General features: G+C 44.4%; 1 protein-coding gene across 1 annotated transcript; it reads right to left on the bottom strand.

The window, feature by feature from the left end:
• Positions 1 to 10,262: 10,262 nt before the first annotated feature.
• On the bottom strand, positions 10,263 to 10,901 carry LOC124697318. Its single transcript, XM_047229926.1, has one exon. It carries the CDS (start codon positions 10,899 to 10,901, stop codon positions 10,263 to 10,265), a length of 639 nt encoding a protein of 212 aa, XP_047085882.1.
• Between the last annotated feature and the right edge of the window lie 2,560 nt (positions 10,902 to 13,461).

Below are 13,461 nucleotides of genomic sequence, written 5' to 3'. Positions count from 1 at the left end.
GTTTTAGAAAAACTCTTGCTAGGTATGGTATTAATCATAGAATTGCTTCCGCTTATCACCCTCAAAGTAGTGGTCAAGTAGAATTATCAAATAGAGAAATTAAATCTATTTTGGGAAAGACCGTTAATAAATCTAGAAAGAATTGGACTAGTAAATTGAAAGACGCACTATGGGCTTATAGAACTGCTTATAAAAACCCCATGGGAATGTCACCTTATAAAATGGTTTACGGAAAAGCTTGTCATTTACCTTTAGAACTAGAACATAAAGCTTATCGGGCTGTTAGAGAATTAAATAAAGATCCTAAACTTGCCGGTGATAAGAGGTTGCTACAATTAAGTTCTCTAGATGAATGGAGAAGTGAAGCTTATGAAAATGCTAAACTCTTTAAAGAAAAAGTTAAAAAATGGCATGATAGAAGGATCATCAAAAGAGAGTTTAATATTGGGGATAAAGTCCTATTGTATCGGTCTCGTCTCGCATTCTTTGCGTGGAAATTACTCTCGAAATGGGAAGGACCATATGTTGTTGAGGAGGTGTATCGTTCAACAAGCAATTAAAATTAGCTCTCTCCAAGGCAATGCTACGCAAGTGGTGAATGGACAAAGACTCAAGCATTATATCTCAGGTGATTCTTATAATGTTGATGTTGATATTATTCGAGTGGAAACACCGGAGGCTTTCATCAAGGGACAAATTGACAGTCCGCCAGAACTCGACTTTGAATAGGTAACAGTACTGGTAATGAAAGGTTCGCGATTTACTTTTCGAACATTATTTTTGCTGTTTTTGGAAAATAAGAAAATTACGAGATCGAAACGGAGTGGAAAGGACGCACGAGGGCGTGACACCACAGGCCGGCGCGGCCCCGACCTGGGCCCGCGCCGACCTATGGTCCGGCACCGCCTCGTCGCCCCTTTCCGACTCCGGTTCGATCCGGTACTTTCCGTTTGTTCTCGAAAACTTTTATTATAAAATCCCCCGACCCCCGGAGGTCCGTATATCGTTTTCTCGACGTGTTTTGTTTCGAGCCGTTTCGTCAGATCTGTTTTCAGTTTAGAGGCACCATGGTCTCCAAGAACAAGGGCAAGGAGCTTCCGGATGAAGATAATCAGGATCATGAGTGGAAAGAAGAGGACAAGAGCGTCAAGGAAGAAGCAAAAGAGGATGAAGAGGAAGTCGAAGAAGTTCCGCAAGAGCACTCACGCACCACCATTGCAAGCGTCGAAGTGGTGACAAATTCGCTCAACGCCAAGAAGAGCGCACGGATTAGGACCGGAGGAGGACTTCCCGCCATTACCTAGCTACAAGGACATCTTCTTCAGGCATCCACCATCCTTTCCACAATCTAATCTACAATAATCAAATTGAAAGGACTCCCAGGGCAGCACTGTCTAGCAATTGGGATATAGATCGTTCTAACAATGCAGAAAGACGGAGCCCGAAGCCGAAGGTTGGGGAAATAACTCCAAGAGTTGGGACTCGTCGTCGACAGTACTTCTTAACCGCGTCGAGCACAATTCGAGATGATTCGCAACCTCATATACAGGATTGATGAGCTTCAGGAGCTTATTGAGAAGCTTGTCGGAATTCATCACCACCATCGCCAAAGGAGTAATTCATCATCGGTATTGGCATCCCCTTGGTTTGTTCCAAGCTGGGGGAGTGCCGCGGTATCACATTATCATTACCTTTTACTTTTTACTATCAAGTAGTGTCATATCATGAGTAGGGAAGTTATCGTATGAGATGGGTTGCAGTATGGAAGTATCTCTCCTTTAGTTTGTTTATGTATCCCTTGGTGTGAGTTATCGTTATGGAATATTAATGAGAAGTCTTATCATTTACACATTGCACACCTTATTCTAGTTTGCAATTTCTACTATATGATTGATCTTGATCTTAGTATTGGTACCACTTTGGGAGCATTGAGTTAATCTATTTGGTTTTGGCAAACTTAGCAATGGTCAATAGCAACAACACTTTGAGTTTTAGAAGAATAGAGGAAGTACATGTAGAAGATATTATTATCTTTCTTATCAGGTCTTAGCTTAGTATTCTAAAGTTAAAACTGTTTGTGCTTACAAGTAAGATGCATGATTGTTTCTATCACATGTATATTTGTTTGTTTCCCTCAACTCTTATGCTTGCTAATTAACCTTGCTAGCCAAAGACCCGTACCGAGAGGGAATACTTCTCGTGCATCCAAACCCGAACCCAAACCTATGCCATATGTGTCCACCATACCTACCTATTGCATGGTATTGTCTCGCCATTCCAAGTAAATACTTCATGTGCTACCTTTAAACAATTCAAAACTTATTACTTCTTATTTGTGTCAATGTTTTATAGCTCATGAGGAAGTATGTGGTGTTTTATCTTTCGACCTTGTTAGGCAGCCTCCACTAAAGGACTAGTGGCTTCATCCACTTATCCTATAATTTTGCAATAAGAGCTGGCAACGGGGTTCCCAGCCCCAATTAATCAACTTTCATTAATGATTCTCTTCGCATGTTTTGCCCTGATTCATCAGTAAGCAACTTAATTTTGCAATAGACACTCCTCCATGGTATGAGATTGTTGGAAGGCACCCGAGGATTCGGTTAGCCATGGCTTGTGTAAGCAAAGGTTGGGGGGAGTGTCATCCTTAAAATAAACTAAAGTACATGTGTAAACAAAAGAGAAGAGGGATGAGCTACCTTGCTGGTAGAGATAACGTCCTTCATGGGAGCCGCTCTTTGGAGGTCTGTTTGGCAAGTGGGTTAGAGTACCCGCTACCAGTCGTTGACAACAACAAACACCTCTCAAAACTTTACTTTTATTCTCTTTATATGATTTCAAAATTGGAAAAGCTCTAGCACATGATTTAATCTCTCGCTTCCTCTCGCGAAGGGCCTGTCTTTTACTTTATGTTGAGTCAATAAACCTATTTCCCTCCATCTCAAGCAAGCATTTGAGTTGTTGTGATCAAACTATTATATTGTGATTTGCTTCATCATGTTTTTACTCTTTCTTGTTTAGTACAAGTTTTACCTGAATGAATATAGCTTTGAAAGTCATCAATGATTAATATGATTGAGTATGCAAGTTTACCATAAGCTTTTAATATGAGAGCGCCGCTCAATAGATGAATATAATCTGTTAAATGTTCTCTGACCAAGAACAAAGTTTGCCATCACCAATTATGATTCCTTATGCACCTTTATTTGTGATTACCTTATACTTGTTTCAAGTTGAGTTATATGAGGAAGTTGTTTACTATAATGTCTTGTGTGAATGAATATGATGCTTCTCGTCCGTATTTTATTTATCGACTCTTCACTCCATAAACATGTGGTCCTCGTTTATCGAGTTCGCTTTCGCTTGGGGACAAGCGAAGTCTAAGCTTGGGGGAGTTGATACGTCCAATTTGCATCACTATTTTATATCATAATTTGTCGTTATTCATTGATATATTTCATATTGGGACACAATACTTATGTTATTTCATCTATTTTGCATGTTTCATGATTATTTGGAGATCGAGCACCGGAGCCGGATTCCGCTGGAAAAAGCACCGTCAGATGCGATATTTCGGAAGATCAACTGTGGAAGGATGTTTTACGTAAAATCCTATTTTTCCGGATGACGGAGGAAGCCGAAGGGGGAGCCAGCTGGACCCATGGTGGGCCCACACCATAGGGTGGCGTGGCCCATGGCTCGGCCGCGCCACCATGTGGTGTGGGGCCCCTCGGCCTCTTTCGCCTCCTTTTCTTCGCGAAACTCTTCGTCCCGAAGACCTAAGCCACGGAGGAATCCTCACGAAGGGTTACAGCCCGCCTTGCGGGGCGGAGAACACCAGAGAGAAAAGAGCTCTCCGGCGGGCAGGAATCCGCCGGGGAAATTCCCTCCCGGAGGGGGAAATCGACGCCATCGTCACCGCCATCGAGCTGTACATCATCTCCATCACCATCATCATCATCTCCACCATCATCACCGCCATCTCCACCGCTGGACATCGTCACCGCTGTAGCAATTTGGGTTTGATCTTGATTGTTTGATAGGGGAAACTCTCCCGTATCGATTTCTACTTGTTGTTTATGCTATTGAGTGGAACCATTGAACCAAGGTCTATGTTCAGATTGTTATTCATCATCATATCACCTCTGATCATGTTCCATATGATGTCTCGTGAGTAGTTCGTTTAGTTCTTGAGGACATGGGTGAAGTCTAATTGTTAGTAGTGAACTATGGTTGAGTAATATTCAATGTTATGATATTTAAGTTGTGGTGTTATTCTTCTAGTGGTGTCGTGTGAACGTCGACTACACGACACTTCACCATTTATGGGCCTAGGGGAATGCATCTTGTACTCGTTTGCCAATTGCGGGGTTGCCGGAGTGACGAAACCTAAACCCCCGTTGGTATATCGATGCAGGAGGGATCGCAGGATCTCGCAGTTTAAGGCCGTGGTTAGATTTATCTTAATTACTTTCTTGTAGTTGCGGATGCTTGCAAGGGGTATAATCACAAGTATGTATTAGTCCTAGGAAGGGCGGTACATTAGCATAGGTTCACCCATACAACACTTATCAAAACAATGAAGATTAATCAGCTGTATGTAGCGAAAGCACTAGACTAAAATCCCGTGTGTCCTCGAGAACGTTTGGTCATTATAAGTAAACAAACCGGCTTGTCCTTTGTGCTAAAAAGGATTGGGCCACTCGCTGCAATTATTTCTCTCGCATTTTACTTACTCGTACTTTATTCATCTGTTACATCAAAACCCCCTGAATACTTGTTTGTGAGCATTTACAATGAATCCTTCATCAAAACTGCCTGTCAACACCTTCTGCTCCTCGTTGGGATCGACATTCTTACTTATCGAAGATACTACGATACACCCCATATACTTGTGGGTCATCAGTGAGGGTCACCGGAGAATAAGGTGAGACCTTTGTGGCGCTCGGTGTGTGGTGTGACTACCGCATCTTTGGGTGAGACCTTTGTGGCGTTATTGTGCATCGAGCAACCACACTTCAAGGTGAGGCCTCTTGTGGCATTCGGGAGCACTAACCCACCGCACCTCTCCAGTGGAGATTAGCACTCACAAGAGTGTGAACTTCATGATAAATCATCGTCTCCCACGTGCCTCATTATCTCTATACCTGAGCTCTTTACTTATGAACTTTACTTTGTGATAGCTTTCGTGCTTAAAGTTATACTCCCTCCGTTCCTTTCTATAGTGCCTATAGATTTTTGGTATTTGTTTCGGAATATAAGGTTGTAGCTTAGCTTTTTTTCAATTACCCCCTCCCCGTTCAGCTCCCAAATCGTTCAGCTCCCAAATTTATTATGGTAAGTTAGGAAGATATGGATTTCCCAAATTTTACGTTGATCTAAAATCGTTCAGCTAGGGGTCTTGTGTAAAAAATACTCTTGCGCTAATTTCTGTGCCAAAAAACTATAGGCACTATAGAATGGAACAGAGGGAGTATATATCTTGCTATCACATATTTTCTTATCTTGTTTAGCATAAGTTGTTGGTGCACATAGGTGAACAATAGTATATAAGTTTTGAGCTTGACAAAGTAAACACTAGTTTTATTCCGTATTTGTTAAGCCCATCTAAGAAAAAAAATTAACCGCCTATTCACCCCCTCTAGGCGGCATATGTGTCCTTTCACATGCTCAGGTACTATGCAAATGAAGTTGACGCCAACATTCATGATGTTGTATGATGATAACTTAAGCGTGTCAAGGGTGGATAACTTAGAAGATGAGGGCCAACATTCCGGATGTTGTATGTTCCTGCCTTTTATGCACATTTTATTAAATTGCGTAGTAAACCTTTTGAAAAAATTAAACATCAATATACTTAAATATTTGCATGCATTTTTTACATGTGTAAAATGTGTTCACTAGGCATCTAGTAAAGAGTCACGACAATGCACGGGCATTCCACTAATATATTAAATGTGGTTTGTTTAGGTTCGAGATTGCTCACGTGGGTTCAGTGGAGGTATGGTTTAGTTCTCAACCCATCCTCAGGTTTAGTTATAAACTTGTACTATTTATAACACCGCACTGCATTTTGGCATTGCCATACAAAGCAAGTGTTTAGAGATTGATATGTCAATATCATGAACATTGATGCAACAGACAAGACATTATACCGATAGAAGGGAGGTAGAAAATGTAACTGAATCTATACAAGACATCAAAACCCTGCATATTGTAAAGGAATCAGCAAATAAGTTCCACATGAAAACTCTACTACTCAAGTAAAAAGTACTTAAGTAACTCACCAAAATAATATTTGCCGGTAAGATAAACCTGATTTGAAAAATTAGCCTCTGCTATGTCAGAAAACGATGGAGTATACCAGCAGTCCCATATACAATTTATTTTTCTTCGTAGCACTTAACAATAGCACAGTTCATATATACTTCTCATCAAACAGGTGTCTCAATTAGTTGCTCGGCGGCAAATTTGATACAAGCTGCATATGCTCCACAATAACATCAGGGACAATTCATACTACACTAGTCTCATACATAGGCTCCGTGCCCCGAGATTATTCAAATATAGAGCAGCAGTGCTATATATAAAATTAAGTCCCAACATACATACGGTCTCTCGCAACAGATACTAGAGTACATGAAGAAAAAAGTATAAAGCAGGTAGAGTTGGCCTGAGAGCGTGCTATATATGCCGAATAATAAATCAGAACACCGAGTGGATGATGTTGGCGACGTGAGTCCTGCAAGTTACCGACTTGTGCTTCATCATAGTAGCGCATTTGGCATTCCCATTTCCATCGGGGGGCAACGCTACCTCCACGCCGGTGAAGACGGCAAATGTCTCATCAGGGTGCGGGGGGTCGAACGGGCCGTCAGATGCCAAAGTATGGAAGAATTCGGCGATGCAGAACCTGCTGGAGCCGAGGCTAGCGACTTGGGTGCGGTGGCTAGGGCGCGGGTGCCACCCCTTTGGCACGTCAATGTCTGTCCAAATCTGCGTTTGCTCCGGCGGCGGTTCCTCCCCTTTTACTACACCAGAGATGTCGGCGGCACAAGGGAGGTGGAAGTTGGCGGCAGAGACGCCGAACCAGAGGCCGAGCTCCGGGTCATACTCGGCCTTGCCATGGAAGGGCATCATCCAGTCGCCAGCCTTGTACCACTCGCGGTACACAGTGTTGAAGCAGTAGGTGCCGATGCCCATGGTGGAGATACAGATGGTGTCGCCGCCGACCAGGGCGTAGGAGCAGATGGGGGCAGGCTCGTAAGCCGGACTGCTGACGTAAGGCGGCAGCGGCAGGGCGTCGCAGTGCCAGGCGTTGCCGATGTAGAGGTTGAGGCAGTTGTCGCGGTACACGATGGCCTCGAACTGGACGCCATGCTTGTCGCCGGGCCTGAGCGTCTCATCGATGATGTAGAGGCATCCGCCTTCGCCTGCATCTTCGCGTCCGATGGGCGTGGTCGGGGGATTCGTGGGGACGGAGAGGGCCAACGGGGAACGCTTGCGGGTGTGCAGGCTAGGCATGGTGGTGAAGCAGCTGGTGTCGGCGTCGAAGCGAAAGATTCGCTCGGAGCTGTCGGCGAAGAAGAGCTTCGTTTCCGTGAGAGGATAGCAGTGCATCTTGAATTTGCTCTCGGGGTTCGCCGAGCAGATCGACGGCTTCATGTTGACCAAGGCCGGCGGCGGCCTGACCAGCCACTTCTTCTTCTTGGCTGCCGCCGACTTTGTGTCCGTCTTCGTCTGCGTGGGCGGCCATGTAGGCAGCACTTTCGGCAGCGCTTTGGCATGTGCGGCTGCTGCCTCTGCCGTTGGATGGAAGAACTGGTTGCGACTCAGGTCGAAGCGCCGCAGCGTGTACATGAGTTTCCTGCTGCCCGATACCAGTACGTTGACAAATTGGCGGCGGGTGCTCATCGGAGATCTAGGTTCCTGATTAATTTCTGCGAGAAGAAGAAGCAGCTTAGATCAAACCGAACCAAGCAGATCTAGGGCTGTTAGGCGGGTTGGAAACTTGGAATAGAGTCCAGTTGGGCCTTGGGTGGTAATATTTGCTGGGCTTGGTCAAGGAAAAAAAAACCATGACGCAAGGCTACAAAATGACTCCGTTGATTCCCATTTATTTTTTTATTTTTTTTCTCTAAAAAAAAGATTCCCATATTTATTTTTTGGCTCTGGTTAACCTAAAAACAAAACTAACGCTGTCAAGGATTTTACCAATGTCAACCAGCAAAAAAAAGAAAAAAAAGACCTTGAGCATTAGGTCATGTACAAATATGCAGAAGATGCTTCATGCGCAGTACCCGCGCGAAAAAATGGTAAATTTAGCGTGGGCGGATGGTCGAAACGGTTCAGTAGACACGCAAAAATAGAGCGCGCGTGAAATTATTTGTTGCGCGTGGCAAAAGGCGGCAAAGCGCACGCTCAATTTACCGCACCAACTCTCATGCGGGATAAAAAGAGGGAGGGCGTACACCAACCACCACACCGCTCCACCGCCGAAGCGCGCCGCTCCAAGTTCTCCCCTCCACGCCGACATGCCTCCGCATCACAACTCCTCTGGCTTCCATGGCGTGGGCGCCAGGCCGGCGGGCAACTTCTATGCCGAGATCCGCACCGGCTACCGCCTGACGCTCGAGCACTCGAATGCATAGTATCGAATGCCCCGAGCGTCACGCGGTAGCCGGCGGTGCGGATCTCGGCGGCTCGGCCATCCGCGTCGTGACCTCAACTTCCACGACGTCAACTCCGCCGCCCAAGCGGAGATGTTGGCTCCCCTACCGCGCCTTGTCACCAACGAGGAAATGCAGCGCCACCGCTAGCGCGCCACCGTCGGCTCGCCATCGGTGCGGCGGACGAGCGCACCATGGCAGCATGGAGCGAGAACTTCCCCCAGAAGTCATCAACAATAATGAGTTCTTCGTACAACAGCGAGTCGAGCACAAGGCGGTGAGGCAGGCGATGCGAGCATGCAAGGCGTTCATCCTGACGCAGATGGAAGGCCACCATCAAAAACGACGATCCTCGGTGGCTCGACCTGTTTTCGTCCACCGCGTCGAGTTCGTCGGACTCCGATATCGAGTTCGACGACTAGATGTTTAGTTTTAGATTATCGCATTTCACTGTTTTAGTTTATCGCATTTATATCTGTTTGATCTGCGTTTAATCGAAGTTTGCACTGAAACTTGTTTGCGACGCTGTATTTTTAGCGGATGGTGAATCGTTCATTTCTGCGTCTGATTCTTTTGGCCTCTAGTGAAGCAGTTCATTGAGCGGTGCCAAAGAAAAAAAGATAAATCAGGCGCCGTAAAAGTTTTTTTTTTTTTGAACATTTAGAGCTGCATTAGATCAAAGAGTAAAGTACAACTCAGGACTCAAAGAAACGAAGATTACAATCCAGTCCATGGATTTTGCAAAGAGGACCCTAACAACAAAGTGTAAAACGCGATCAATGGCGCCGTAAAAGTTTTTTAGCATGTGGTTATTTCAGACCCCCGTAGCATTTTCTTATTCAATGGTGATTATATTTATAGAAAAGAAATGTCTAATTTGACATCTCTCTAGTATAAATAAGCACCGATGTTTAGCTAAAAGTCAGTTTATTTTTCAAAAGGCCTTTTCTATGGATCTTGCATTGTACACACCCTTACTACTTACTACCCTTTAATAGTTTACATGTGTGAGTGTGTGACATGAATCAATCATGCTGCACTCATTTTGTTTCATAATACATATCTGATTATTACTCTCTCCGATTCATATTAATTATTATTAATATAAGAGTGAATTCCACTTTTTACCCCCTAAGATCAATTATGTGCCACTTTTTACCCAATTTAACAAAAAAAATCCTCAAAACTACCCCATTTAGCATACTTTCTTTCATTTTTTACCTTTTTCTAGTGCTGTGCGGTGCAAACCATGCATATTAATGACATGGAGCAATGTAGAAGAATTACTTTTGAACATCACTGTTTTGCTCGGTATACGTAGTTTTGAGGATGTTTTGTTAAATTAGGTAAAAAGTGGCACAAAGTCAATCTTTGAAGGTAAAAAGTGGAATTCACTCTTATATAAATAAATTCAGACACATTTTAATTCCAAATACTTTCAGGATGAAGTAGCACAGTTATGTACATGCTGCTGCACGATTTTACACACTGCAAATAAACGACGACAACCGCATCATCGTTACACCGGCGATATACGTGGTTTGCACCGCACAGCACTAGAAACACGTACGTACGGCAGTACGGCACCCTCCCTCATTCCTGCGCTCGTCCCCGTGCCAGGGCCCTCTTCCTCGCCGGGATCACCACCAGCTGCCGCGACAGGTGCAGCCTGGGCACCGCGGGGTCCTGCACCACGGCAGCAGGACGGGCAACGTCGCAGCCGTACTTGCACGACATCGCTCCGGCGGCGTACTTCGCGCCGGCCGCCCAACCGCCCCAAATGCCGCACCCCTGGACAGCATCGCCTCTGATGTTATTCCTATTTTGCGGGCGCTTCGCCGGCTCGGCATCGACCTTGCCGCCGCCGCTCTTGGAGCAGGCCAGGTAGGCGGCGAGGAACGGGTCGTCACGGGGCACCCTCCTCATCAGGACCCAGCCGCTTCCGTGCTTGCTCATCACGAGCGTCGAACCTGCTGCGCGCGAGCCTGCCGGGATATGCTTCTGCATCCTGCTCGGCGGCAGTGGCAGCGGCAGCGGCTTGCCGACGGCAGCCGGCACGTCGTCGAGGACGAGCGCGTGCACGGCGCCGGGCTCCGCGTGGCGGCGGTGCAGGTCGGCCGGTTTGAGCCGAGTCATCGACTCGTCTTCGCAGAAGAAGATCGGGTTGTTCGACACGAAGGCGGAACGAGCCGGCGGCTGCCGCTGATCGGCGCGACTGGTCCGGCGGCTCATCGCCGCTTGTTTGCTTCGATTGCCCATTGATGTCTCGATTCGGACAGTGCACGCATTAGCGAGACCGTCGAGGCATTTTATTTACGAGTCTTGTTTGAGCCCGTGAACGGTATTTCACATTTGCCTTTGCACGTGAACAAGGAGGCGTGGAAGGGTGCTGGTTGGCGTTCCTTGGGGATATCGATCGTGGCTTCGTACTATTACTGTTCTGCACTCGTGACACTACAGTTATTTGCTCGGATCATATGAACCGGATCAGCAGCTTCAGGACGACTAAGAGCGAGTGTAGTTTGTGTGTGTCGTGATGCAGATCTCACCTTTTATTGGCAGATGACTCTTTGATTCTTATGCAGGCAGGTAGGGAAAATGCAATATAGCTCAAAGAGATACTGGATTGTGCAAGTTCGGGTCAGAAAATCTGTGAAGGGAAATCCAGTATTTTTAGTACAAATACTTTGGTTGAGAATAGAGCTGAGGTTTGGGACGCAGATTTGGTGCAGATGAGCACTCCCAGTTTTTGAAATATTCAAAAATTGTATTTCTATGTTTCAAAAAATTAGAAAGCTTGTTCCATGAATACATACGCGCATGTCATGAATACTCGTGCAAAATTTTAAAAGAAATTATGTTGTATTTTGAGCTACAGTAAAAAAACAAATTTATAGCTGTATATGGATTTTTTGTCAGAAATTTTTCTTTTTTATATAATTCATAATACAATATATTTTCTTTCGAATTTTTTACAGCAAATTCAGAAAACTTCTATGTACGTGTAGATTTAAGCTCAGATTTTTTTGAATCTCAGAAGTATGTTTTTTCTAAAAACCGGGAGCACTGGTGCTCATGTGCCAAAGTCATTTTTGGTGAGGTTTGTCAGATTTTAAACATCATGACGGAGTCTTTGTATGATAAATATCTAGGACTGCCCGCGATGATAGGGATGGATACATGTGATTGCTTTCGACACTTGATTGATAGAGTTATCGCAAGGATTAGTGGATGGAAAGAGAAAATGCTAAGTATGAGGGGTAAAGAAATTTAAATAAAGGTTGTTGCTCAAGCTATACCACTTTTCGCTATGATGGTTTTCAAAATTTCGAAAAAGATTTGTAAGGGAATATCAGATGCCCTCTCTCAATTCTGGTGTGGGGTGACGAGGAAGAGCGCAAACATATGCATTGGAAAACGTGGTGAAAGTTATGCATACCGAAGAAGAGTGGAGAAAAGGGTTTTATAGATCTACATTGTTTTAACATGGCTATGCTAGCAAAAAAATTATGGAGGCTTCTTAGTGAGCCGGAATCTCTATGTGCAAGGGTTTTGCGAGCAAAATATTACCCTGATGGCCGACTGCTTTGTGCAAAAATGATGAATGGTAGTTCTTATACATGGCAAAGCATTTTGGTGGATCTGGAATGCTTTAAGAAAGCATGCATTTGGAGAGTAGGAGATGGTACCCAATTAATATTTGGGAAGACAACTGGATCCCATCAAGTCACAACTCGAAAGTAATTACACCAAAGGGATCCATTATGGTTAATAGTGTGAACGGTTTGATCAATCCTATAGATGATTAGTGGGATGAAGAACTTATTAATGAGTTATTTTGGCTGGTGGATGCCCATCGCATACTTCAGATTCCCCTAACTCCAGATAGGATGATTTTGTTGCATGGCACCACACTAGGACGGGCATGTATACATTCAAATTAGGGTATCATTGTCAACGAGACTAAAGGTTTTGAATACGTGAGAGAAATGCGGACATCGTCGAGGGTGTAAACAATCTTGTTAGGGAAAAGCTACGGGACCTTGAAATTTCGAGTAAAATTAAAATATTTGGATGGAGGGTTCTTCATGGCATGATCCCATGGGGTGGTTTTCTTGCCAAGGTGGTTGTCTGATTTGTTCCCATGGCGTGGTGTTCTTGCCAAGATGGTTGTCCGATTTTTTTTTGTCCAGCTATGAGGATATTAAGCATGTTATTTTCACTTCTGATGGAGCTAGAGAAGTTTGGAGATGTCTTGGGATTTGGAACAAGATCTAGGATGTAATGCAGACAGATAGATCCGGAGAGGTGGTCATCTAGCTATTATCGATAACATTGGCTTTGTTGAACTTGTCTGGTGGGAGAGGAGGCAAAAGGTACACAGTGAGAGTGTTCAAACTCCCTTTCGATCAGGTTTGTCATCAATTATATTTTTGTCCACGAATTATATAATTGCAATGAAGAAACCACAAGCAAAGAAAGGGAGGGATGGATGGAAGAAGCCTTTGAAAGGTGATTTAATGATCAATGTTGATGCAGCCTTTGATATTGACTCTTTTTTTTTTGAGTGCTAAAGAGCTTCATTCAAATAATGTCAGGTGATTGTTTACAATCTAAAGCCAAAGCTTTAGCAATTGTGTCCGGAAGAGAATCTAACCAGACTAAACTAACACCCACTCGGCGCACATAAGTGGCACACTCATGTGCAGCATAGTTCTGAGCTCTATTAGCTTTTACAATTTTCCAGTTACTAAGATTTGAAACACTATGAATAAAATCAGTGTATATGCTT

This window comes from Lolium rigidum, chromosome 3, assembly GCF_022539505.1.
Source record: "Lolium rigidum isolate FL_2022 chromosome 3, APGP_CSIRO_Lrig_0.1, whole genome shotgun sequence".
Taxonomy (NCBI): domain Eukaryota; kingdom Viridiplantae; phylum Streptophyta; class Magnoliopsida; order Poales; family Poaceae; genus Lolium; species Lolium rigidum.
The sequence above is the reverse complement of the archived record's forward strand: the minus strand, read 5'-3'. Positions and strand labels throughout refer to the sequence as shown.